General features: G+C 57.7%; 2 protein-coding genes across 2 annotated transcripts in view; both read right to left on the bottom strand.

Moving 5' to 3' along the window:
- Positions 1 to 492: 492 nt before the first annotated feature.
- Positions 493 to 23924, bottom strand: IL17REL (interleukin 17 receptor E like; the record flags this gene model as incomplete). The annotated part of the gene is made up of 20 exons (XM_082635303.1): positions 493 to 2950; positions 3182 to 3322; positions 3454 to 3611; positions 3779 to 3836; positions 4142 to 4186; positions 4255 to 4418; positions 4908 to 5013; positions 5095 to 5166; positions 5279 to 5415; positions 5673 to 5717; positions 5960 to 6074; positions 6349 to 6458; positions 6629 to 6778; positions 6955 to 7085; positions 7357 to 7445; positions 20661 to 20778; positions 21197 to 21405; positions 21586 to 22168; positions 23318 to 23361; positions 23823 to 23924. The coding sequence occupies 20 exons, from the start codon at positions 23922 to 23924 to the stop codon at positions 2675 to 2677; spliced, it is 2853 nt and encodes a 950-aa protein (XP_082491429.1). The 3' UTR covers positions 493 to 2674.
- Positions 23925 to 24246: 322 nt separating this feature from the next.
- Positions 24247 to 27510, bottom strand: part of TTLL8 (tubulin tyrosine ligase like 8) — a gene marked incomplete at its 3' end in the record, with an annotated part of 48316 nt that continues 45052 nt past the window's right edge. The window contains 4 exon segments of the mRNA XM_082635304.1: positions 24247 to 24306; positions 24703 to 24852; positions 25315 to 25463; positions 26575 to 26766. Of these exon segments, the coding sequence (XP_082491430.1) occupies positions 24247 to 24306; positions 24703 to 24852; positions 25315 to 25463; positions 26575 to 26766 (551 nt within the window).

The raw sequence follows: 27510 nt of genomic DNA on the forward strand, positions 1-27510 counted from the left end.
AGGAGTACTCACTTGAGCCCAAAGCGCCAGCCCTTGGGCAGGGGACAGGGCCTGGCTGGGGTAGGGGAGTGGGAGCCTGGGGCTCGAGGGGTGGTGCAGCCCCTGCCAATCATCAGGGGGCGAGCCTGCGGGCTGAGTGGGCGTGGGGTGGCCCTGACCCACCCGTGGGCGCTACTCTCCCCCACTCACGGGGGCGGCCGTGGGGCTGTTGGCGTTCCTAGCCTGGGGATGTCCTCCAATACAGGCTGGGCTGTACGTGGTGGAGGGCGGCAGGCTCCACCCATGTCCGTGGCTCCACCCTCGCCCCAGCTGCATTCCTGACCTCCATCTCGTTTTAGGAGGCATACCCAGGCCTGTGGTCCTCCCATCGCCACCCTAAGGGCCACCTTGCCCTGCAGACCCCATCTCTGTCCTCAAGGAAAGAGGCGAGCCAGGTGGACAAGTGTTTACTGAGCGGGGGGCCATGCTAGCTTTGCCTGCCCCCCTAGCCGGCTGGGGGCAGCAGGGCCCATTGAGGGAGGGGTAGGAGAAGGCCCGGTGGCCTGTGTCCGGCTGAAGGAGGGACAGCCCAGCCAGGGCCTGGGTGTAGGGGCCCATCTGCAGACGCAGCGCAGCTGACATCCAGGGCGGGGCCTGTATGCACCGTGGTCTCGTGGAGGTGACTCCAGACACAGCTCGGGAGGCGTGGCCCGGTGGTCCTTGTGAGCCGGCAGGAGGGTCCTGGGAGGGCAGACCCAGCCGGCCAACTGCTGGGTGACCCCTGGCCTGGGACACGGAAGTGACGCTGCAGGGTCAAGGGTCCCCCTGTGGTCCTTGAGCACAGATGGCACATAGTGGCCCTCAGGGAGTGTGACTGTCTGAGAATGGCTCGTCCTGGCACGTGGCCCCTGAGGCCAATGGAAGCAGCCAGCCCTCACTGGACTGGCCTCGCTGGGGGCCTGGGGAGTGGAAGGTGGTCTGAGCTCTGCAGGGGGCTGGGGCAGGGTGGTGTTCGGGCCGTGGGCTCCCTCGAGATCTCAGCAGAGTCTTTGAAGGGTCGAGGGAGAGCCGTGTGAGGGACACTGGGGGGCCGGTGAAGGCCCAGCCTGGGCAGCAGGGGGGCACCCAGTATGTGGAGCCCAGCCATTGTGGGTGTGTCCTGGCCCCCAGACCTGCCCAACTACAGAAGGGGTGCGGACACACTCTGCACTCCAGAGAACGTTGTCCTCAGGACCAGGGGTGCAGGCCGTGGCCCCCGGTTGTCCAGAGGGAGCCGGGACCACGCTGCAACGGGGCAGGTCAGGGGCTGGGCCATCTGGGGAAGGGCGCATCCCACCCAGCCGTTCTCTTGGACCCCATTCAGGGGCTTCAGAGGGGCTGAAGGTCCTTTGACTGGAAGCCCCAGCATGGCCTAAGGGCCCCCGGGAGCCGCAGGCCTCTGGAGAGTTGAGGCACATAGGTGCCACGGTCTGGGGCCAGGTGAGACCTGCCCCACCACCTGCTCTGAGGCCTGGCCTTCACAGTCAGAGGCTTGGTATGCCCAGGCGTGAGCTGCCCCCTCACCACATCCCAGCAATCAGGCCCTGGCACTTGCTTCTTGGTGAGACACCTGGCCTCAGGCTGCTGTCCCCTGGGTGGCAGCTGGGGAGAAAGGAACGGGGGGCTGGCTCAGGTGGCCCAGTGCCACGCTTGTCTGGGGGCGCAGCCACCCCCAGCCCAGCCCTGCCTGTGTGGTGGAAGGAAGGAGAGGGATCCGAGACCCCAATCGCTCAGGGTTCACTGCCCAGTGCAGCCGAGCCAGCGCCCGTGAGGCAGGCACGTGTCCCGTCTCCAGGGGAGTCCGCCCAGATCCCAAGGGCAGCATGCCCCCCAGGTGCCCACCACTTGAGCTGGGCCGTCACTCTCACTGCTCCCTGGGACTCTGGGACTCGCCCAGCATAACACTGGGGCTCCAGCCGTGGCCCCAGGCCAGCGACCAGGCCACCTGGCTGGCAGGTATTAGAGCCCCAGTCCAGACACGAGGCCCCTAGGGGTGACCATCGCCCCTTTGACCTGCGATCTGCTGGAGGTGACCTTTGCTGGGGAATGGGACCCAGACTCGGCTGAAAAGCTCTGCTGGGGCAGGGAGTTGGGGGCAGTTGGGGGATACAGGCGTGAGGAGCCTCCGCAGGCCCTGGGGCATTTCCCAGGGGAAGGCGGGCAGGACCGGGGCTGCCCTGGAATTGCTGTGACTCAGCTGAGTTCAGAGGCCATTCAAGACCTGCCCAGCTGCCCATCTGCGGAAAGGGCCGGGAGAGCCCTGGGCGCCGGAATGCTCCCCTGTGACAAGGGGGTCCACTCTCCACAGCTACCAGGAGAGGTTCTGTGCTTGCAGGTGGCTGTGCCTGCTCGTCACTCACCCTGTGCTGGTGTCACCCCTCCCACCTCCCCACCACCCGCAGGAGCCACCCTGCTGGGCCACACCCAGGCCCTGCAGAGTTAGGCTTAGCTCTGTTTCCTGCCGGGCCTGAGGCCCAGGAGTCTGGACCTCGGTGGCTGGCTGGGCGATGGGTGGGCTGGGGACATCGAGTTCTTGCACATTGGAATCAGAGCCCTGACTGGGGTCGGAGCACTCAGGGAGGAGGACGCAGCGCACCTGACACCGTGGGACCCGGCTGGGCGCTTGGAGGCCCTGGGGGGGGCTTGACTGCCCAAGTCAGGGTGGGACCGGGCTGGCCTGGCCTGACTCCGAGGCGGGTGGCCCCTCTGTCCCCTGTCGAGCCCCAGTCTCCTGTGCCGTGCGCCCCGCCCCCACTCCGACATGGGAGACGGGGCCCCAGGGGCCAGTCTGGGGTCCAGCCCTTGGCCTCTTGCTGCCCCGCGATGGCCTGTCCTCCCTGCCCCCTCTGGCTGAGGCCTGGCCCCGGCGCTCACCGCACTGGAGGTCGCACAGCTGCTGGGGGGCGGAGAACTGGATGTCGGTCCTCCTGCCCTGCAGGCCGGTGGGTCGGAGGCAGCAAGAGTGGGTCAGCACAGCCTGCAGCCGCTCCCTGCACCCCGCCCGCATTCCCCAGAGGCACGCTCCCTGCACCCCGCCCACATTCCCCAGAGGCACGGGCAGGAGGGACTGGGTGGCTGGAGGTGCCCCCGGGGCAGCTCTGGGGAGGCGGGGGCTCCCCTGAGGTCTGGGAGTGGAGGAGGTGGGCAGGACAGCACCACCCACCTGGATGCAGGTGCCGGGTGCACAGGCCTGGTCCCCGGGAATGTCCACAAAGGCCACCGCAGGCTCCTCTGTGGGGTCACCCTGGGCGGGGGAGGGGTAGGTCACAGGCAGCAGGGGTGCAGACCAGGCTCCTCTGCGTCCCTGCGGAGGCCTCGAGTCAGCCCTCTCAGCACCCTCCCCACCAGGACTGGCTTGGGGACTGTGGGGAAGTGAAGGGGTCAGCACGGCCCCCCCACAGGTCCCCAAGACGGTGCTCACCACACCCAGCTCACCTCAGGGATGGGGGTGGCCTGGAGCACCCGGTGGCACACGGGGGGGCCCGTCTTCCCTCGGTGACACAGGCACACCTGGAAGCGGGCAGGGCTGGGCGAGAAGAAGGTCACCCGGAGGTGGCCCGGAGTGTGTGCCAGCTGGACGGTCATCTTCCAGGCTGCGGGGGGCAGGGGTGAGGCCCAGCACGCCACCCCACAAGTGACCAGCACCCTGTCGTCTTGCCCCCCGGACCAAGAGGCATTTACACAAGCAAAGGGCCTTCTTTGCTGTGGCCACCCTGTGAAGGCCCCAGCCGGCCTCCCTCCCGCCCCGCGGAGGGCTCACCTGGGAAGCGTGGCTGCTCAAAAGGGCACCTCACCAGGAAGCCCAGGCTCGTGGAGAACTGCAGGGAGGCCGAGGGACGGGGTGTGGCCGTGTGTGCAGGGACTGGGGGTGAGGGGGGGCCGGGACAGGCGGGCCTCCTTCGTGGCCCTCTGGGACTGGTTACACTCCCCCGCCCCGCCCCCATTGGACCAGGAGGTGGTCAGAGGGGCCACTGAGTAGCTGGACCCCAGGGCTTGGCAAGGCACAGGGGGACATGTGGCTGCAGGTCCCTTGCCCCAATGCCCTGGGCCCCTCCCCTGGCTCCTGGGCCCCCTCCCCAAGCCCTGGTAGTGCGCGAGGCGGGCTGCGGACCGGCCCACTCACCTTCACGCAGAGCTGGGGCTGGGTGTCCACAAGAGGGTACTGCACCTGAAGGGCGCTCAGGTCAGGGCCCTGGCCGCCCATCCCCACCCCATCCCTGCCTGGGGGGCACTCACCCTGCTGTGTGCGGGCCGGCCGGAGTGCTCCAGCTCCAGGCATTGGGGCCCTGGCCCTGGGCGCCAGCACAGACTCACACGGCCACTCATGGGACAGGCAGGCTCCCAGCTCAGCTCCTGGCTCCCCGGGTGGTAGTGGATGGCGTCCCACAGTGTCTCCGTGTCTGCAGGGACCCTCCCCCAGGGCTGGCATCAGCTGGCGCTACCCAGCTGCCAATGGGCCACGGGACTGAGCACCTGCTAGAGTAACCATCGGGCTGGTCCAGGACTCAGGTGCCTTCTCTCAGGGTCTCTGGGCCCTGACCCGAGTCTGTGTGTGTGAGCTGTGTCCCTGAGCAGAGCCAAGAGCACCCCGCACCCCTCCGGGAGACCCTCCCGGCAGCCTTGGCTCTTCCAGGTGGCCTGGCTGTGACATGTGCGTGCTTGTACACCGGCCGACACACACTCATGCACGCTCACGTCCACGCACAGCCTCTGCCACCTTGGAGGGCTTGCCTGGAACACACTTTCGGCTGCTTGCCGTCCGAAGCAGGCTCAAGGGCTGAGGCTGGGCCTGCCCCCCCGCCCCGTCTCACCCCGCCTCGAGTCAGCCGTCCCAGCTGGACAGGCCAGCCCCTACCCTGCTGGGCACCTCTGACCCGCCCATCTCCCACCCTTCTCTCCTCGATCACCCCTCCTTTCCCCTGGCACCACAGGGCACTTGCCATCTTCGAAGGGGCAGGTCTGGATCCGCACGGCGTCAGGCGTTGCAGACCAGCCCTGTGGGAGGGACTGGGGTCAGCGCAGGGTCTGCCCATCCTTTTGTCCACTCCCGGCTGTCAAGGCCACATCCTTACTGACCTCAAGGCACAGGCACGACAACTCTTGCTTGTAGGGCAGAGAGACCCTCCGGGAGACCCTGTTCGCTGTCACCTGCAGGGGAGTGAAGGCACCGTGGGCGGGGGCAAGCGAGGATCAGAGGCGGGGCGGGGGCGGGGCCTGGTCCAGCATGGGCGGGGCGGGGCGGGGCGGGGCCGGGGCTCACTCGCACTGGGGCGCCTGCGTCCTCGCAGGTGAACCACTTGAGGCAGAGCCGCACGTAGTAGTCAGGGCCCCCTGACTCTGGCACCTGTACCAGAACGACCTTGCGGCTGCGGTCCACCGAGTAGGAGAGCTTCCCAGCTGTAGAAGGGCAGCAGGTGAGGTCACGCTGGGGCCAGAGGTCACCAGGCACAGGGCTCCACCTGTGCTGACAGCCTCCAAGTGGTGACCCCTGCCAGACCCAGGTGTTTTGGGAGTCGCCGACCTGAGGACCCATCATGATTTCCCGAGTGGGGAGGGCAGAAGATCCCAGTGGGAGGCCCGTGGGTGCCTGCCACCACCTAAGAGCCTTCCCAGGAGCCATGGGGCCCAGGTCCCACCTGGGGAGGGGGCCTCACCAAAGCAGTCGGGCACGTTCCTCCCTACGTCCTCGTCTGCGCAGTCTGCGAATGACAGAGGCAGCGTTGGGCCCAGCCCTCTCTGTACCAGGGGCCGCCCCCCACCTGGGCCTCTGCCCATGTGGTTTCCAGAAGGCCTTCCTCTCCAGGGAAATGGAGACGCTGAATTAAGCCAAATGCACGTGCTGGGAGCTGTCCAGCGTGGGGCTCTGCCCCCTGCCCAGGGGGAGTCCCGCCCTGAATCAGTCCCTGGAAGCTGGATGGCAGCTGTGCCCACGCAGGCCCACCTTCCACATGGTACCGCTGGCCCAGCTGGACCCCGCAGAAGTGGGGGACAGTCCTCAGGGTGACGTAGAGGCTCTGGGCCACGCTCACCTCAAAGCAGTCAAAGTGCACCTGGAGCTGGGCAGGGACGGGTGGGAACTGGTGGAGCTGGGACCTCTGTCCACCCATCCTTGGCCAGGCCAGTTCCACGCCACACAGCTGGAACCCAGGGTCTGGGGCAGAGGAGGAGGGGCACCCATTCCTTGGGCCTTGGGTGGCAGAGCCCCAGAACGGTCTATGGATCAGGTGGCCAAGAGGGGAGGGCAGCCAGGAGCAGGCCAGGGGACAGGTGCACCTGCCCGGCACCGGCTTGGGGCTGGACCTGCAAGTCCGGGTCAGACCCTGGTCTCACCTGCTGCCCCACCTGCAGCCGGCGGGAGGCCCTGGGGACCCGCACGCTCTGGCACTGTGTCTCCTGGGTGTCCAGGCTCATGGAGCAGGCCTCCAGGCCTCGCAGGCCCTCTGTGTGGAGGGAGGGGCCGGCAGGACTGTCAGAGCCCTTCCCTCCCCTCCTTTGTGAAGGGCAGTTAGCAGGGTCTCCCTGGCCCACCCCACCCCCGGGTTGTGACGGGGATTAAAGGAGCCCTGAGCCCACCACCCCACTTCCTGGGTGTCACCACCATCACGGTCACCATGCAGCGTGAGAGAGGCATTGATGCTCAGGAACAGGGAGCAGCCGTCGTGGGGGGCACACTTCATGGCAGTGGAGAGCGTCAGGGCCTCCAGGATGGACCCGGACATGGACGTGGGGGGCTCGCGGCAGAAGCTGTTGAAAATATTTCCTGGGGAGGGGAGAAGGAGGGTGAGTACCACAGTTCCCAGGGCCTGGGTAAGGCTCTTTGGGTGGTTGGGTGGGGGTGGGGGAGGGGGGCTCTGGGGCTGCACAGTCGGGGGGAGGGTCCTCCCTACTTGCCCCAGTGCAGTCAGGGAACTAGGCCCCCGGTGAGTGGTGGGCCACCCTGAGCCACGCTCAGAGATGGCCGCTGGGCGCCAGGAGTGGGCCCCCGCCTGGCCAGCAAGGGGGCAGAGGAGCCCCCCTCGGCAAGCTGGCAGGCCCCACGGACAACAAAGATGGGTGACAGCAAAGGTCTGCTGGGGGCACGTGGGGCCTGACCTCAAGGGCACTGCCGCCTAAGGCCCTGACTGCCGGCAGGCCGCTGCACTGGCCCAGGTGGGCCTGGCCCCGACGACCTCGGTCAGGGCACCGGAAACTGTGGCCGGACCAAGTGCTGTGCAGGGAGCTGGGCTCTCACGTTCAGGCGCTGGGGCTGAGCAGTATTTTTGGCCTTGGCTTTGCCAGATTTGCAGGCGGACGCTTCAAGTTCGGGGAGGGGGGTTGGTTCCACGGGAGCCACCACACCCCAGGGAGCCCCGCACCACATGGAGTTGGCAGCCCAGGTTTTCTGCTGCACTCAGGGCCATGGCGTTCACGCCTGGTGACGTGTCAGACTGGGGAGTAACCCCGGGCAGGACAGTGCGCCCAGGAAGGGGAGGTGTGTGTGTTCAGTGGTGCCTCCAGGGGGCCCGGGCCCCTGGCAAACGCCGGGAGCATATCAGGAAGACCAGCTTCTTGGGCTGACAGTCAAGGGGAAGTAAAGGACGAAAATGCCGGAGGAGAAGGGACACGGGTGGAACTGTTAAATGCACGTGATGGGGGGGAAGCAGAGGCTGAGGGCGCAGCAAAGGCTTCCTTGCTGCAGAGAAAGTGGAGCAGGAATGAGGGATCCCCACGGACCACGGTGGCTGACCACTGAGACCTTGGAGAAGGAGGGGCAGAGGCACCGCGGCTGAGACACGGACGGACGCGCTGGCCGTCGCTCAGCAGAGCCCCGACTGGACTGTATCAGAAACAACTCAAAGAGGCAGCAGGAACTACGAGGTCTGGAATGTTCCCGGGAAAGAAACCCAGCACTGTGGATCCCGCTGTGGCCAGGATGGAGTCACAGGGATCAGATTTTCCCTCAAGCCTGAAGCAGCCTGGAAACCAGAGCCCAACGAGTGCCCTGCTGTCTTGAGAGCGTTTCCAGGCGGTGGCAGAGGGCGGGGGTGTTTGGGACCCCTGACACCCTCCCGAAGTGGAGAAATGGGGCAGACGGAAGTGGCCAGAGTTTGCAGGATGAGCGCAAGAGGAGGAGGATGCAGAGAGAACAGGGGAATGCGTGTTCGGCGGGGAACGGAGGAGCGCGTGGACGTGGGGGGCTGCAGGGAGAGGAGAAGCCCAAGGGGTTTGGGGGACAGCGTCCTGTCCGCGCCCGGGGCCAGGACTGTCCCCATTCCCAGCCAGACTGGGGACTTCGTGATTCACGGGGCCCCAGGTACACTGTATGCAAGGGTCTTGCTTCTGTAGGAGAATAACTAGCCTTAGAGGGAGCACTGCTCAGGCCTTGCCTAACACATCTTGAAAGAAAGACCCCCAAAAGGTTAACCTGTTTCTAAGTAACTTAACTGTATTTCAGAAATGGCTCAAGAATATTTGTATGGATAAAAGTATACATCCGGCACACAACAGGTAAAAATCACCATGTCTGCCATATAATAGAAAATTACAAGTCAGGAAAACATAACCCAGAATGAGGAGAAAAATCAAATAAAACTGACAGAGATATTAGAATTAGTAGACAAGAACATTAAAACAGTTACTATAACTGTATTCCACATGTCCAAAAAGTTAATTGTAGACCTGAAAGATATTAAAAAAAAAAAACCAAATCCAACTTTTAGGGATGAAAACTACAGTGCCTGAGATGAAAAATACAACAGCTGGTTTAATAACAGATTAGCCATTGGAAAGAAAAAACACTGGAGAACTTGACATAGCAATAGAAAACATCCAAAAGTAGAGGGAGAGGGATTGTGGTGATGGTGAAGGTGTGTTGATGATGATGGTGATGGTGATGGTGATGATGGTGATGGTGATGATGATGGTGATGATGGTGGTGATGATGGTGATGATGGTGATGGTGATGATGATGGTGATGATGATGATGATGGTCATGATGGTCATGATGGTCATGATGATGGTGATGATGGTGATGGTGGTGATGATGGTGATGATGGTGATGGTGATGATGGTGATGATGGTGATGATGGTGATGGTGATGATGAGGTGATAATGATGGTGGTAACAGTGGTGATGATGGTGATGATGATGGTGAAGGTGGTGGTGACAAAATAATAGAACAGAGCATTGGGGAGCTGTAGGACAACTTCAAGTGACCTAATGTATGTGTGGTTAGGGTCCCAGAAGGAATGGGGGAATGAAAAACACTTGAAAAAATGATAGAAATTTTCAAACTTGGTGAGAACTATAAACTCACAGATCCAAGAAGCCTGATGAATGATAAGAAATATGAAGAAATTATAAGGCACACCAGGATCAGTTTGCTCAAAGCCAGTGGTAAAGAGAAAACTGTAAAAGCCACCAGAGGAAAAAAGACATGCGATGTACAGAGGAACCGAGGTAAGGAAGGTGCAGAATTCTTTTGGGAGCAACGCACGTGAGAAGATGATGGGGACAAAGATCCTCCAGGACTGAGAAACAAACCCCACCAGCCTAGCATCCTATCCCTGCCCACACATGCATAACTGATTCTCAGCAAACATGCTGGGAACTCAGCGGGAAAAGGGTAGTCTTTTCAGCAAATGGTGCTGGATCAACTGGGTGTCCCCAGGCAAAACAATGCGCTTCACTCCACACCTTTCACAACATACAAAGTTCACCTAAAATGGACTGTCAACCTCAATGTAAAACCTAAAACTATAAAACTTTTAAAAGAAAACACATTTTTATTCAATAAAAATCTCTGTGACCTTAGGTAAGGCAAAAAATTCTTAGGTACAACACTGAAACCGTGACCCATAAGAGAAAAAAATGAATAAATTGGATTTCATCAAACGTTAAAACTTCTGCTCTTTGAAAGACCCTGGTAAGGAGTGAAAAGATAAGCCAGAGACTGGGGGGAACTATTCGCAAATCATGCACCTGCTAAGGAACTTGTGTTCAGAATCTATAAAGAACTTTCCAAATTCAATTGTAAGGAAACCAACAACGCAATATAAAATGGGTGCATGCCTGTCCTCAACTCAGGAGGGTAGACTGGGGGAGGGGGCCGCAGGCTTCCACCATCCTCCCCCCAGACTGATGGAGGTTTAAAAAATAATAAAACCGGGCCTCCCTGGTGGCGCAGTGGTTGAGAGTCCGCCTGCTGATGCAGGGGATACGGGTTCGTGCCCCGGTCTGGGAGGATCCCATGTGCCGCGGAGCGGCTGGGCCCGAGGGCCATGGCCGCTGGGCCTGCGCATCCGGAGCCTGCGCTCCGCGGCGGGAGAGGCCACAACAGTGAGAGGCCCGCATACCGCAAAAAGAAAAAAAAAAAAAAAAAAAAAAAATAATAATAATAATAATAAAACCAGCGAGTAGTTGGTCTGCCTTTTTTTTGTCAACATGCGCTGGCAGTTCTAAACAGTGTTGGTGATAAAATCTTCCCCGTTAGTGGAAGATCTAAATGATGGCCTGCCCCCAGCCTGGCCCCCAACTGCATCCTTCGCCCACTGTCATCTTGGAGCTGACGTACCTAAGGTGTGGAGTCAGATGGATGACTCAGAGGGGGACAGCACCCCAGGGCAGTGGCTGGAATCGGAGGAGAGGCCACCTGCAGGAGGCAGCTGAGTCCCTGTCTGGCCACAGGGGTTAGTGGTCAAGCCCGGTGGGTTAGTCACGTAACGTGGGGGCTGAGGAGGACTGTGTCCCCAAGCCTGACTCTTCCTTGCTCTGAGGGTCATCCTTAGAGCTTGGTGTGCAGCCTTCTCAAAAGAAGCGATTGTGCTTTAGAATTCTCTCTCCAACTAAGTTGTCCTTCATGTGTGTGAAAACTTCCTCCTCTATGCAGAAAATGAGAAGTCTGCAACTTTTGACCTTTTCTAGAAAAAAACAAAGACCTACTCCAGCCAAGCAAGGAAAGGATCAGAGCCAGGAAAAAAAAAAAAAAAAAAAAAAAAGGTAGAGCCATAGAAGAGCATGGTGACCATGGGAAATGATGAAATACATAGTTAAGTATAATGGATGCAAAGGAGAAGTCGCTTGTTGTAAATAAATGAATAAAAATAAGAACAGGCTCTTGTCCCAAATTAAGCTCACAAAACAGGAGAGAGTATATAGAAGAAAGTGAGGCAGGGGACTTCCCTGGCTGTCCAGTGGTTAGCACTCCGCACTTCCACTGCAGGGGCTGGGGTACAATCCCTGGGGAACTAGGATCCTGCAAGCCATGCAGTGTGGCCAAAAAAAAAAAAAGTGAGGCAGAAACACTAAATTATTTGTGGTTCAAAATGGGAAAATAATTCATTGTTACTGTGTGAAAAGAATTGTGAACCCAAAACTCATCATAAATACTTATGGAGAAGTAAATATATTTGGTCTTATTTAGAGATTTAGAGCTATCACAGAGGCCTCCTAAAAGAAGACCTGACAGCTGTATTTTAAAAAGGAGAAATAGGAACTCAAAAGGAAGAAGTGGGTTACGAAAGGAACAGTGAACACAGGAATGGGTAGAACACGGTGGTGAATTTAAATTCATGCTGGGAGGGCAGCAGGAGAAAGAAGGACTCCTTTCTGTTTAAAAACAAGTTGTGAGTTCCATTTCCCACTCTACGGTAGCCCATGCTGTTTGGACCAATTCTACTGAAAACAACTAACAATGCTGGAGAAAAAACATACATGTAAAAAAACTTCTTAAAAACCTGTGAGAGGGCTTCCCTGGGGGTGCGGTGGTTGAGAGTCCGCCTGCCGATGCAGGGGACACGGGTTCGTGCCCCGGTCCGGGAAGATCCCACATGCCGCGGAGCGGCTGGGCCCGTGAGCCATGGCCGCTGAGCCTGCGTGTCCGGAGCCTGTGCTCCGCAACGGGAGAGGCCACAGCAGTGAGAGGCCTGCGTACCGCAAAAAAAAACAACAAAAAACCTGTGAGAGCCGATAGAGAATCAGGATCATCAGTATAAACCCTGAGGAAGGGCAGAGGGATGCAGAGCACAGGAAGCCGCGTTCCTGGGCGTCTCCTAGCCCAGACGCTGAGGGCTCCAAGTGTGTGGCCCAGACCAGGGGATCCCAGGGCTGCCCCGTCACGGTGAGGGGAATCAGGAGAAAACTGCCCCCTCCCCGAATCCTGGGGCGTAGTGGGAGGGCAGGGGCAGTGGAGCTTCCTGAAGAACCCACAGCCTCTGTGGGCCTGGGTGCCGGGTCCCAGCCCTGGTCTGCACCCCCAGGAAGATCCAAGAAACTTCAATCTATGACTTAGTTAGAAATGGTCCTGATAGTCACATGTCACTCCTGGGTGCCACTCAGAAACAAAGGGGAACCTGGTCTGGGGGAAGGCGCCTACATCCTAGGCTGTGGGGAAGGCATCATTTCTCAGGGGCATGGAGCAGACTTTTTTTTTTTTTTTGGCCACACACCGTGGCTTGTGGGATTTTAGTTCCCCAACCAGGGATCAAACCTGGGCGCTCGGCAGTGAAAGTATGGAGCCCTAACCACTGGACCGCCAGGGAATTCCCTGGAGCAGATATATTTAGGGCTAAACAAACTGGCTGGGGAAACAAAGCACCAAGAGATAGAACCAGCAGAGACATGCCATGGACGGGTCCACGGAGTGCTACAACAGGTCGGACACAGACTTCAGACCAACCTGCTAAAAGGACAAGCTTGAAAGTATGTGCAGGGGGAAAAACTATAAAGAGGGACCTAGCACATTTGAAAGAAACAAATAGAATTTCTAGAAACAAAATCCACAGAAACATAAATTTAAAATGCAATACATGGTTTGGAGAGCAGGTTGGACATCACTGAAGAGAGAATTAGTGGGAGAAAGATCACAGTGAATAATACAGAAGTCAGCAAAGAGATAAAGGATGGAAAACGCAGAAGGGAGGGTGAGAAATAGGAAGAAAGACGCGAAATGCCTGAGATGTGTCCATTGAGGTTCCAGAAGGAAAGGAGAGGATGGGGCAGAGGCAATATCTGAGATGATGGTTAAATTTTCTAAGGCTTACACAAAAGTAAAAGTATAAGCTGACCCCACTTACGAATATAGTTGCAAAATCCTAAATAAAATTTTAGCAAATTGATTTAATAATATATTAAACATGACCAGATAGGAGTTGTTTTAGGACTGCAGGTGTGGTCAACATTAGACAATCTATCACCTCAATAAAAAAATTAAAGCAGGAAAATTGTATGAGTATCTTTATAGACACAGAAAATTTTCATAAAATTTAACACCTACTCATGATGAAAGAAGGTTTATCAAACTAGGAAAAGAAAGACACTTCCTTGTCTAGATGGAGTGCATCTCCTCCAAACGCCCAATAAACCTAATACTTAATGGTACATTTTTGGGAATCATTTCTATTTAATATCAGGACTAAGACAATTGTTCCCCATTCAACATTGTCCTGGAGATTTGAGCCACTTCCATAAGGACAAAAACAAATGTAGGTTATAAACTGTTATTATTTGCAGAGTATGTGATTATGTATATACAAAAACTTAAGAGACTCAGTGGGAAATCTACTAGAAATAACAAAGAGAGTATAACAAATGTGTGGATACAAGATTAATATACAAAACTAGCATTGCTTTACACCAACAAACACCAACTAGAAAATGTAATAAAATAAGGAAACCATTCATGGATCCTTCAACCTCTGAAGGGCATAAATACTTTGAGGAAGACCTGACTTCCTCAAAGATGGAAAGGCATACCATGTTCATGGTCAGAAGACTCACCTCAGGTAAGATGTCATTTCTGACTCAAATTGGTCAATAAATTCAATGCAATTCCAAGCAAAATGTGTGATATTGTGATTTATATTAAGAAATATATATTTGGTCTTGGTCCCCATTTCTGGTACAGAACTCCTAAAGCTCTTGGAATTTCCTAAATGATGAGTGATAAAGGTGTCTTTTGTTATGTATAACAAACCACTTTCAACCACACCTAGTTTGTTAATGAGGTGATTTTTAGAAGCACCTAAGGATGGGGGCTGGTTGCCAGGGGAACTAACCATGGGATTAGAGGGTTGAAACTTTCAGTCCCACCCCCCAGACCTCTGGGGAGGGGAGAGGGGCTGGAGGTTGAGTTCAACCACCAATGGCCAATGATTTAATCAACCATGCCTATGTAATGAAACCTGCATAAAAACCCAAAAGGACAGGTTCGGAGAGCTTCTGGGTTGATGAACACAGAGAAATGACAAGTCAGAGCGCATGGACACTCCTCATCCTTCCCCACGCCTCGCCCTGGGCCTCTCCTCCATCTGGCTTTTCCTGACTTATATCCTTTGATAATAAACTGGTAATTTAGTAGGTAAAATGTTTCTCTGGGTTCTGTGAGCCACTCAAGCAAATTAATTGAACCTGAGAAGCAGGTGACAGGAGCCTCCAATTTATAGCCGGTCACTCAGAAGTACTGGTGACACCTGGAGTTTTGACTGGCACCCGAAGTGGGGGTGTCTTGTGGGACGGAGCCCTTCACCTGTGGGAATTGAGGCTCTCTCCAGGTAGATGGTGTCAGAGCTGAGTTAATTGCTTGGTGGTGTTGAAAAATACACACACTGGAAAATGCCTGCTGAAATTTTCAGGAAACTTAAAATCAAAACTTCCGATTGAAGATTTGAAGAGCTCAGGGTCGAGTCTCTGGTGGGACTAGACCTGGTGTTGAGTGCCTTCGTGTCCTGTCTGGACCTTGGCCATGTTTAATGCCAGCTGTCACGGATCCTCAATTCACTGGGAGATGCAAAATGGTGATATGATAATTCTGTTGTTTTGCTTCCATTTATTAGCTGGAGTAATTGTTCCAAGGGAGCATTTGTAGAAGAAAGGCACGATCAAGGCTTGATTCCTTCCCTTTATTTACCCAATCTTCAAGATGAGTTGGTTCCCTGTCATCCACAGAGACAAACAATTCTTTTTTTTTTTTTTAAACAGTATTGCTAAGAATGCATGGGTTTAAGTATGGGCTGCAACTCATTGCAGTGTTTATTCTTTCTTGAAGCTCAAACAATATCCTCTTGGTTAGTGGGAGCTCCTTCTGGCCTCCATGTACTGCAGACCTGTCACCACCGTCTTTGAGAGCTTCCTCCATCTGGAATGACAAGATGTCCCAGGCTCTTCTTGTACATTTTCTGCCCCAGACTGGAAATCAGTCACTTCTCTCCAAAGGCCTGCCTGGTTTATTTCGGTGAAAAATGGTATTTCAAGGCCACAGCACTAGGGAGGCTCATGACTATGAGTTGGTCATTGTTTCTAGGATTTTTCTGTGGACAGAGCTGCAACGTATTTAAAGCAATACCTCATGAGGTCATACTTAGGTTACCAATTCAGAGTAAAGGTTTTACAACACCTTTTCTACATGACATCTGCATCTCCTTTCTTCCATGCTTGATTCTCAAGAACACAGGAGAGGATAGAATGAAAATATGTCCTAACTGTCATTTGCTGTACTGCACACACCATACACAAGTCTGGGTCACAGCATGAACCAGTGGGGTGACTGGAAACAGCAGAAACGTGCCTTTGCATAGACTTTTCTCAGTCTCTCCCCATTTTTACAGCTGTTCCCTGTCTCCACCATCAGTGTACAGCTGTGAATACCACACTGTCTCCTTTTCCACAGGTAGTCTAAGTTTTGCAAATAGCCCTGTATTAAAGTCTCACCCATTTCTGATCTGACCCTCCTGTAGTCTGGCTGCCTGAGGCTTGTTCTCCCGGAGAGTCCCCAGGAGGGGCCATGAGACAATAGTCCGTGAGTCCCTGCCTGTTGTACCTTTATACATGAAGGTCAGTTTTCTTTTATGGAAACATATGTGACGTATAACATTGTGTAAATCGAAGGAGTACAGCATATTGATTTGATGCATTTATATGTTGTAATAATAATTGTCATTGTAGAAAAGGCACCCCATCAAGTCACATAATTATCGTTTCTTCTTTTGTGGAATAATTAAAATCTAGCCTCTTAGTAAGTTTGGTGATTATAATACAGTATTGTGTCTATATGCACCATAGCTGCATTATAGTTTTGCTGTCCATTTTCTTCTAGCGTTAAAATGTCACTCTTTGAAAAGTCTGATATACTTTTCTTTCCATTATAAATTGTACAGCTCTTTTTGCTGGGAGGCCCAAAGATTTTTCTCTTTCCCTTTAAAATCCAGCCATTTTACTAGAATAACTTTTGATGTGGTATCCAGGACTGGTATTCTCGGGTTCATGGTTTGCCTTTTCAATATCTACTGTCAAGAAAAAAATGTTTGTTCTCCTTGAACTGTAGTTTTTAGTGTTTGTTCTGCTGCTTTGGTTTTCTTTAGGGTCTCATATCATCTGCCTTCTGGACATTCTTTGACTATCTGTAACATTTACCATTATTCACACATCATTTTATCTCTTTTTACATTTCTTTTTGATTTTCTTCCTTTCAAATTTTACTCGTATTCTTTTTTTAAGTTGAAATATAGTTGATTTACAGTGTTGTGTTAATTTCTGCTGAATAGCAAAGTGAGTCAGTTATATGTATAGATACATTCTTTTTTTAAAATATTCTTTTCCATTATGATTTATCACAGAATGTTGAATAGTTTCCTGTGCTATACAGTAGGACATTGCTTTTAGATTTTTTTTAAAATCTCCTTTTCACCCACTATTTCTCTCAAGGCATTTAATATTGGGTCTATTCACTACTTCCAATGCAGTCTTCATTTATACAATGATTTTTTCCTTTATTTCTAGTCACCTCATTTCCGAACATTTCTAATTTTTGTTCACATCGTTCTTTAACGTCTTGTATCATTTTCTTGAATATTCTAGGCCATTTTGAAATGAAATGTTACACTTGTGGGTTTTCAGGATGCTCTTCTGGTGCACTTCCTTTGCCTATCGGCACATTATTCTATTCCTTATTTTCTTTTTAATTATCGTAACTTGTCTGCAACTTGCCCTTGACAGTCTTCCGTTGCCCACATTTACGTGACTTCAGTTTCCCAGAGCTCTTAGCAGACTTGGTTCTGCTTTCCTGACTGCACCGAGCTCCCTCTGCTGTCACTTTTGGGTAGTGTTTAAAAATAGGGCGGATCGCTGTTCAGTTTCGTAGCTCTTTCCCCCCTTGCCTTTGTCTACCTGAAGCTGCTCTTTTCTTCCCTCTGTTGTCCTTGAGGCCACTCCGAGCTTCTCTGTGCAGGGCTGTCTCCCAAGGGGTCCTTGCACCCACCTGCCGCAGTGGTGGGCAGCCCCTCAGGGGGTTGTGTGCTTCCCAGCGATTCTCACCGTCTGTGGGGTTCAGACACCCCTCCACTCTCTGATGCACAGGCCCCGCTGATCCTCCCACCTGGGGCTCTGGTGCTCGTCTCTGGGGTCTGGGAGCGTGGACCCCACTTCTGTTCTACATCCTCCTTGCCCTTGGGTCTGAGGATTCAGGGAAGCTACAACCACACCATCATCTCCCAGGACAATTTAGGAGAGAAAGGAACCAGAGGGGCTTGCCCTACCAGAAATCAGTATCTAGCTGAGCTCCATATGGACTCAGACAGTGTGACCCTGCTCAGGGATAGGGGTGGGTCAGGGAACCGTGCACACAGCGTGGAAATCTGACGGGGTGGGGGGCGTCCAGTACGTGGTGCGGCCACAGCTAGATTTCCAGGTAGCAAAAGATCACAGTTGGGTTCCTACCTCACACCATACACGGAGATACATTCTAGATGAATCGAAGGACTAAATCTGAGAAACAAAACTTTAATATAGAAATACAGGGAGAGAATCTCTCTGACCTCAGGATTGAGAAGACTTTCTTAAAAGATCCCCCCCAAATCCACAAAATCCATGAAGGGGGAGGCTTGGAAACATGGCTGCAACAAAACTGAAACCTGTGACTCACACCATGAGGTTGAGACTGAGAAAGAGGAAGGCCTCTCTGTGACGCGGGGTGACCACCTCCACACGGTGGCCCAGGGCATGCTGGCGCAGGGCGGGTCAGGCACAGGGGGAGACCACACGGGTCTCAGGGTCATCAGAGACACACAGACTGAGACAGGAGTGAGGGTGGGGAAGCTGTGGCCTCACGAAATCCCTCCCCCATAACTGCCAGAACCCACAGATGGCACAAAGCCAGAGAACGGCCCCCACAGCAGGCAAAGCACATGGGCACAGGCCAGAGCATCACCCCAGATGCCGTGGTGTATCCTTGTCTGGCGACCCTGCTCCCCAGAAGCCCTGCTAGTGGGATGACTCAGCCTTGGAATTCTTGACAAGCCCCCTCTCCCCCCAGTCCAGAGAGAAGGAGGCCGGGTGGGTGTCCTGTATTGTCACCGCTCCGACTGGCGTGCAGGGGAAGGAGGGGGAGGGACGAGACTGTGGAGGCCCCAGGGCTCCCCAGAAGCCGAGGGCCCCTCCCCACACCTCTCCCCAGCCCCCAGGACCCGCCTGCCGAGTTCCCCGTCTCCCCAGCCAGGCCCGGGGCTGTCCTGACACGTAGCCCTCACACACAGCTCTGTGGGGGAAACACCATGGACTTGCAGTCAAAAGAGAGTGAGAAGGGAGCCTGAGTAACCAGGGGTCTCTAGGGAGCTGCCGAAGTGTGACCAGGACAGAAAGCCTGTCACAGACGGAGTGTAGGAAAAATTAAAATAAGGATGGAGGAGAGGAAAGACATGGAAGAAAGGAGGGGAAAAGGAACACAGAACGTGGGAGGGAAGAAAGCGTCATGGAGGGAGAGGGGACTCTGCCTCAGGCACCTCCACTGTGACAAGGACACAGCTTCAGTGAGACAAGGGATCCGACAGGGGATCACACAGCAGGAGGCTCAGAGGAGCCGTGCCACCCGAGGACCCGTCAAGGAGCCGGACAACCCAATTTCAGGACAAATAAGTAAGTGAAGACACAGGAATCAGGAGACGGGGCTGGAAATTAAATTGCTGGCTTGGAACGGTTGAGATAATCATGGCAAAAGCCGTTGAGAAAGAGAAAAATGAATGGAAGCAGGTGATAGAAGTAGGAGGTGACTGAAGTCAGATCAGATGGGAGAATGGGCATCACAGAGCCCGGCTTGGACGAGGGACGGCCTGGGGGGCGGAAGAGAACCCCGCAGGCCCCTCGGCAGAAACGCCAGGGTGGCCTCGGGCTTCTCACCCTCTGGGGAGAGTCCAGGGACAGAACTGCCGCCGAGGCGACCTGATGCTATTCAACACCCCACAACCACTGACCGCTGGTCAGACAAACCAGTGACGGGGGATATTGCCTGGGGTGGGGGCATGTCCCAGGCTCGGGGCTCAGCAGCCTGTGTCATAATCTCACTCCTTAACCTTGCAGGGGTCCTCGAGGAAATAACACCTCTTGAGGTGAAGAAACATTTAAAGTTCAACCATTTCTTTAGTTTTTCCTATTAAAGTCAAGTCAAATTAAATAAAATACTTAGTTTACATGGCATAAGGTAATTTCACCTTTATAAAATATTTGTTATCTGTTTATCCCACAAACAGTATATTTGCCTACAAAAATGTCTAGAATAATGTTTTCCTAATGTAAACAATATTTATTTCTATATGGGGGCTTTGGAGCTGGATTATTTGAACTTTCCTCCATATATATTTTGTATCTCTTATGTCCCTTTTAATGAAATATAGTGTCAGCAAAGACAATAAAGCTATTTTTAAAATGGGATGTCATTTTACAATGGGAAAAAATGAAAAAGTGTGATATGAGAAATTTATTGCAAAGCAATAAATTCCATTAAATCAGGAACGCACGATTCCCACATCCAGCAAGCCCACAGCTGGGCTTGACGGGGCGCTTGCCCTCCTGCACCAGGCAGTGGGCAGGGAAGGGGGGCGGCGCTCTGCTAGGTGAGGGGCGGTGGCAGTGGTGGCAGCTCTTCCTGCACAGGAGGGAGACCCTGGCTGCCAGGCAGACCTGGCTCCCGGGAGGGCAGGGTGACCGAGGACCAGAAGGGCAGCGAGTCCCCCGCGGCCTGAGATGTACTCACGGTTCATGTGGCTCTTGCAGGTGAAGCCCTGGGGACAGAACAGTGAGAGGGGTGGGAGGTCAGCTTGGCTACCTCTTGTCCCCCCCCCCCCAGCCCCGCCCCGGTGTGACCTGGACCCTGTGCACCTTCAGGCCCCCCACCCCCTGACTGCACCGACTTCCCGTGCTGGCATCCAAAGCTCCCCCGGCCCCCTTGTGCCCTTGCTGGGTGGGTGCTGGGCTTCAGGAAGAAAAGAAAATGGGCAAAGATCCCGGCCTCGGAGGAGCCTGCATTCTGAGCCGGGGCAGCCGCACGATGTCAGAAAATGACATTTAATGTCAGCTGTTGAAAAGTGTGTGGGGAGATAACCGAAGGGTCAGGAGGGTGGGAGCTGTGACTCTGCCGGGCGTGGCCTCGCTGGGTCTGGCCTGGGGATCTCCGGGGGAGGGCAGGGATCAGCCCATGCCCACTGCCTCTCCTGCTGGACTGACAGCTTCCCGAGGGGTTGGGACCAGGGACCAGGGACCAGGCTCAGACAGGGTGGGTGGGGGAAGGCGCCAGGGCCGTGCCCGTGGACCCCACTTTGGTGGGTGGGCCGAGGGGCTCCACGCTAAGCTTGGGAGGATGGGGTCGGCAAGCAGGGTTCTCGGAGCCCAGGGACGGGCACCCGAAGCGGCGGAATACAAGCCAGTAGGGTCACTGCCCTGGGCCCGGGCTCAGCCGCAGTGGGGGCCCTCTGGGGGCACCCAGGGAGCTCCAACAGCTGGGGGCCCGAGGTAGAGACCCTGTCGGCACAAGTGGGGAGGTGGAGGGGCGAAGGGGGTCTGCTCCTGTCCCTGGGGTTTGCAGGACAGGCACTACTGGTGGGTCCAGCTCCAGCTCCACCCCCCTTTCTAAATAGCCTTTTCATTTTGGAATAATTTTAGATTTATAGAAAAGTTGCAAAGATAACACTGAGGTTTACCCCGTGACGCCCGATGTTAACATCTCGGGTAAGTGGGTGTCACTCTTGGGTGAGCCCCAGACTCCGGGATTCGCCCGTTTCCACCCAGGTGCCTTTCCGCTCCAGCCTTTTAACTGTCACCCCGCGTCCACCCTGTCTTCTGACCACGACATCTCCCCGAGACGCCAACTCGCCCCCTTAGGCCTCCAGACGCACAAACCCCACGGAGGCGACCCTGCGGCCCTGCCCACGGCCCTCACGGGTGAGGACCCTGACTCCGGGGCCGGCCCAGGGTGGCAGGAGGGCTCTGCTGGACTAAGGGGCTGCAACCACCTGGGTGCCGCGCCCAGAAGATGACTGGGCAGGTGGGCAGAGGGCAGGGCATCCTGGTGCAGCGGGCCCAGGAGCCAGTGGAGAGAGCCAGGCAGACCCAGCAAGGCAGGGCAGCAGCTGGGCCTGGGCCGCAGCCCTGAGTGGACAAAGGGGGCAGTGGCTTGGGTCCTTGTCCACCCTCACTCCCTGACACAGCCCCAGATGCCTGGAGCCACACCCTGGCATCCTCCGTCCTGTGGCCCGAGCCCGTCCCCCTCCCAAGCTGGTAGGGGCTGGAGGGCAGCTGCGTCCTGGCCCAGGGTCACTGGCCACCCACTGGGGACCTCCTGCTGCCCCTGTGCCTGAGGACCTCGCAGCTGTGGCCCCTGGGTTTCCGGTGGAGCGGGGGTGGGCGCGGTCTAGTAGTTGGCCCTTCGGTGCCTGCAACCCCTCTCCCGCCTTGGGGACCAGCGGGGGCGAAGGTCGAGTTCAGAGAGCACCTGTGGATTCTGGCGCCCAGGGACTCTGGCATCTTGGGGGCTGGGGGTGGGGATCCGGCAGAGGCTGGCCCGGGTCCCTGGGGCCCTTTGTGGGGCGGGGCCGGGAGGGAGAAGTGGTTGCCCCCCTCCCCCTCCCCACCTCTGGGGTTTTCCGTCGGGCTTCTCGGGGCTTCCCAGGGGGGCAGGCGTGGGTGGGTCTGTGGGGAAGGACCCGAGGGTGGGGTCTGGGCCCTGACCCTGCGGCTCCACTGGGTGTGGAGGGCGGGGCCCTGCATGTTGCAGGAGGGGCCATCCGTCAGCTCCACTCCGCCCTGAGGCACCCTGCTGTCATCTGCTCCTGTCCGCCCCACCCTCTGCTCTGACTGAAGACCTGCCAAGGCCCAGAACAGCCCTCCTGGGGGCACGATGGGCTGCAACGGTCTACATGCAGGTGCGGGGGGCACCAGCCGTGCCAGCGGTCCTCTGGCTTCACCCCACAGAAGCGGCCCCACCCGCCGCCCTGGGCCTCTTGAGCCCCTCCTGTTCAGACCCCTCCTCGCGAGCTGTGACTCCCCCTCTCTGACCCCCTCCCTCAGCTGCCAGCAGCCCCTGGGCCTCGCGGGCTCTCCTCAGTCCCCTGCTCCTCCGCCCCTCCTCCCGTAATCCCACGGCCCCAGCCTGGTGCCACAGTGGCTGGAGCTCCACGGCCAAATGCAAAGTGGGGCCCAGGCCTGGCCCTCCCCGTGGGGGGCAGCGGCGGGGTGGGGGACCCTCCCTCCCTCCCCTAGCCTGGACGTCCTCCTTCTGCCCGGGGTCCCTCCCCCTCCTTGCGGCCCTCCCCACATCCGGGCCCATCTCAACATGGGGCCGGCCCATCCCACACCCAGCTGCGCCAAAGCCAGTTCTCACGTCTGACGGGCTTCTCAAATCCCATATTTCAAAAACGAGTTTCCTCCTGAACCCTTGCCCCCCAGACCCTGTCAAAGGAAACATCTCCTCCATCGGCCCAGGGGCTATAGCTACACTTTAAGGTCCATCTTGGATCTCTCCTTCCCTCAAGGTCAAGGGTCCCCTGCCCTGCCAGCTCCACCTCCAAAGTACACCCCAAAGTGGCCCCGTCCTGTTCTCCATCTCCGTGGGGAGGGTCCAGGCCACCACCCCCTCCCACCTGGGCCCAGCTGTTTCCTCTGCACCCACCTGCTCCCACCAGGAGCCAGACGGACCTCCACCCCCGCCATGGGCCCCTGCACCTCAGATCTGAGCCCAGCCTGACCCCCGGCCACTCAAGCCCGCTCTGTCTATCCGTGAGTTCCCTGGAACCTCTGCTGGACACACTCGCAGACCTCGTGGAGCTGCCTTTCCTCCTGACTGGGAGCCGGGTGTCCCCAAGTGTCCCCCGGGGGGCCCGGCCACTGCCCCTGAGAGGCCCATAAGCCCGCACGGCCAGGCTGCTCTCTGCTCAGCAGTCACCACCACCTAATCTTGCTTCATGTGCATTTCCCCAGGTCCCTGCTGTGCCCACACTTGGAGGAGTGCACATAGCGGGTCCTCCCCAGCCCCTGTCCCAGTGGGCCGGCCCGCCAGTCTCACACTGGGGGACCTCCCGGGATGCGGGCACACTCTGCGGACAGGTGCTGCCGGATGGGACGCCTCCCAGGGACAGTGAAAGTTCCGGGACACCACCACTTCTGAGCCGCATCCCGGCCCTGCTGCTCCTTCCCGCCCAGGATTAGCTTGGTACCCGCGGCGTTTCCTTAGCGGAGCATCCACACAAGCCCGGACGCCACCCTGGATGATTAATGGGGTCTGTGAACGCAGGAAGGGCTCTCGGGCTGCCCCCCACCACGTGGCTCCTCAGAGAGGGACAGGTCACAGGTGCGTCAGTGCCCCTGCCCCTCAGGCTCCCGGCAGACGTTTCCCAGAGCGGCACTGCAGGGTCAGGCCACCACCTCATGGGGATCCCAGGCCCCCAGGCACCCAGGCACCCACCACCGACCGCCCCGGGCCGGCTTCCCTGGCCTGTGCTGGGATGGGGCCAGCTAGTGCCCACCGAGGGGAACCAGGACAAGAGGAGAGCCTGGGGGGCAGGGCTCACCTGGGAACAGGAGAGGCCACATTCCGCGACCCTGGGGACGGCCAGGCTCTGGTAAGCACTCCAGGTCAGGGAGAGGAAGGCGAGGGCTCGCCCAGCCAGCATCTGGACGCGGGAAGTGGCGGCCGGGCAAGGCTAGCAGGATGCCCGTGGCTGCGCCTCGCCCTCTGGCCGCAGCTCAGCCCCGGAGACAAGCAGGAGAGAGTCTGGAGTGAGTTCGCTCCCTGGGGCAGGTGCTCCCCCTCCCAGTGGGCCGGGCACAGCCCGCAGCCCGCAGCTTCCGCCTGCAGGCTCACACTGGCCAGACGCCCTGCGGTTTCCAGGCTGCCAAAGGAGACATCCTGGAACTTTGAGGCTCTGGGGTCTCAGGTAACTGCGTTCCCCTGGGGCTGGCTGCTGGAGCAGGGCTGGCTGCGGGCCTGTGGGATCAGGGAGCCGTCTGCCTCCCCCACAGCTCCCGGGTGTCCCCGTCTCTCAGGCCCCCGTCCTGCGGTTGGGGGATGGAAGGTGGTCAGGGGCCCTGGTCGTCGAGCTCAGCGGGGCTGGCAGAGGGGTGGGAGCCATCCCAGGTGCTTGTCCCCCTAGGGCCGCTGGCGCCAGCCCTAACTCCCGCAAGCCTGGGGACACCCCGAGTGCCCCCGTCACCCATCTGTATGTGAGAGGCTGCCCCCCCTTTGCTGAGCCCTTGCCTAGACATCCCTCACCCCAGAGGGCAGCGCCCCATGGCCTGTAACTCTGGGGCCTGGCTTCTGCTGGGGGCGGAGGCCTGTTCTGCTCCTTCCCATTCTTCCTGGACAGGGGAGACGTCTCCGGGCAGCAGCTCCTAGCACCCTGTCTGGCCCCAGAAGCCAAGGTGTGGCTCTGGGGCCCTTTGGTGTCCTACCTGTGTCCAGCCCTCCTTCTGCACCCTCTGGGCAGGTGTAAGCGCCTCCGGCCTGGGAGGGCACTGTCCCATGAAGGGGGCATGGAAAAGGCTGGAGAGCTTGGGGACGCCCCCGCCCCCATTGTGCTGGCCCCGGGGGCTGAGGATCTGCTTGAAACCACAACAGGGCACCCCAAGTGTGGAGAGGAGCTGACCCGGAGCTGACCCCAGGCTGGCACCCTGGGCAGGCGGGTCCCTGGGGCGGCCCCAGTGCAGACACAGCTGCTCTGGCTGCCGGCCCGTCTCTTGCACCCTTGTCTGACCCGAGTGCTCGGTGAAGTGGGCTCAGGCCCGAGGCAGGAACGAACTTGGGAAACATCTAATGGAGCTTCAGCACCAGAGGATGGGACCCACAGGTAGACAGCACCCAAGACCATGGGCCCCACCCTCCTGCTCACCACCCCCCACCCCCGCCCAGGCGCCAGAGCCCACGGCCCAGCCTCCCTCCCTCCGGGCCGGCACCTCACCGCTGCTCCCACCAGGCCCAGAGCATGCGTGGGCACCGCGGGGCTCTGGACACCACCCCTCACTCTGCCCTGTCAGTGCGACAGAGCTGATGGGGATGGCGCCCACCCGGCAGCGTTCACCTGTGGGCCTGGCCTGGGGAGCGCTCAGCAGCAGGCTGGCGTGTTTCGGGGTGGCCAGGAAGTCCAGGACTAGTCCTCCTGCTGCCCCTGCTATGGCCCCCCCTCTGAGTAGAGCTGCAGGAGGTCCCTGGGCCCCTAGGTCAGCCAGATGGCGTGAGTCAGGAGAGGACATGCCGCGGGAGTTCAGGTTGCACGGCCAGGCACTGACCCCCAAGGCCAGGCCGGGGAGTAAGCACCACAACCTGCTTTATTATTACCCACGGGACAGGTGCGGACGGCCGTACTCAGTGACTCTCCCCAGAGCGGCAAAGAGGCCCCATGTGGCCCAGTAGGCACCGCAGTGGCCCTCTCTCCAGGGCCGCCCCAGGACAGGCCCACCCACCAGGTGACACACCTGGTGTGCTGAACATGCCATCCCAGTGCCAAGGGGATGCAGGTGATCGGAAGTGGATGGCAAATCCAACCACATGACTTCATGGGGAAGAAGCATGGTGCGGATGGGCCCCTGTCCCTTGGGGCTCCTGTCTTGTCTCTGAGGGCTGGGGGCTACAGACTCCCCCAGTGTCCACAAAGAACCGGCCCTCGAGACCCCTCGCAGGTCCCCTGTCCCCTGTAGGCTTGGGTGGTTGGGACACTCCAGCCTGAGCCCAGAGAGGCTGCAGGGGCTCCCCCACCTCTGGTCTCCACAGCCTGCATGGCCCACTGAGAGCCAGAGGGCCGAAAGTCCACCTGCAGTACAATCTGAGGGGATCTGACCCAGTGCAGGCACCTCCTTCACCCCCTCGCTCAGCCCAGGTTGAAAGGAGGCACTTGGGTGCAAAGAACCTGGACCAGCACAGCCAGACTTTTTTGAATCAATGAGTGAACAAGGGGTTGCTGGGGAGCTGGCCGGGGCCCTCCAGCAAGGAGGGAGGGGCTCCAGAGGAGGGGTGTCTTGCTGGGGAGCCCACACACCAGGAAGCTCTCATTCTCACCTGCCCAGGGCAGGGGTGCGGGTTGAGGGGTGCCGGTTTCGGGGTGAGGAGAGACGTGTGGGTCTGGGAACACGGGTGTGTGGGTGTGGCATGTGGGATGCAGGGCAAGGGGCCCAGGATGCGGGTGGGCATGGGATGCAGGCACCGGGAGAGGGTGGGGACTGAGGCTCCACAAGAAATACCATGGTGAAGATTGCACAACTTTGCTAAAATAGCTCTGTGTACAAGGTCCCTCATCTATGTCTAGGTTTCCAAAGAAACCCGCCACACACTGGAGGCCGCGGGGCCTGGGCGCGTCTCTCTGGTCCTGGCCCTTGGTGTCACGGGGTGCACAGGCTGCCGCCCAGCCCGTTGCCGAGGGGCACGATGGAGGCACCCTGCAGGACAGCAGCGCTTGCAGGGACCAGCGGGCGGCAGCGAGCCACGGCACACTAGGCACAGTGCTGGGAGGGCCCTTGGCAGCCCTGGGGGAGAGGGAGAGAGAGAAGGGCCCTGAGACAGTGCCCACCCGCCCGGAAACCACGTCCATGGCCCCAGACCGTGCCCACCTGCCCCAGACCATGCCCACTGAGGCCACCCACCAGCCCACAGACTGCATCCATCAGGGCATGAAATCATGTCCACCACCCCAGACCAGGCCCACTGGTACCAAAAGCCGTGCCTGCTGCCCCAAGACCTCGTTCTGGCCACGTTCACTGGTCCCTGAGACTGTGCTCCCTCCAGCACGCCCACCTCGGGCTCGCCCACCCCGCGGCGGCCCTCCCCCGCTGCAAGGCGTGCACCTGGCTGGCAGTTCCATCCCAGCTGGCTTCCAAGCCCACCTGCTCCCGCACAGAACCCACCCGGCTTTCCCCAGCTCTCAGAAAAGCCCAGACCTCCACTCAAAGCCGAGCGTTGAGGTCCCCTTGGCCCTGCTTATCTTTCTCCACCCCCAAGGGGGCGCAATCCCAGTCAGGGGGAATGAGCAAGCCCTGGGCAGTGCCCCTGGGCCCAGGGCAGTGCCCAGCCAGCAACAATGGCCCAGCCCAGGAATGCCACGGGCTGAGACACCATGCCTGCCAGAGCCATCCGCTGCCAATGCCCTGGGCTGAGTCACTCCTGCCCGGGGGTCCGGGTGGGTCTGGGTGAGGTGGGCAGGAGTGGGGGCCACCCGGCACCTATGCAAAGCAGCCCACAGCTTCCTGGACCCTTGAGCGGAGGCTGAGCCA

Source organism: Mesoplodon mirus (genome assembly GCF_964341445.2).
Source record: "Mesoplodon mirus genome assembly, chromosome: 11".
Taxonomy (NCBI): Eukaryota; Metazoa; Chordata; class Mammalia; order Artiodactyla; family Ziphiidae; genus Mesoplodon; species Mesoplodon mirus.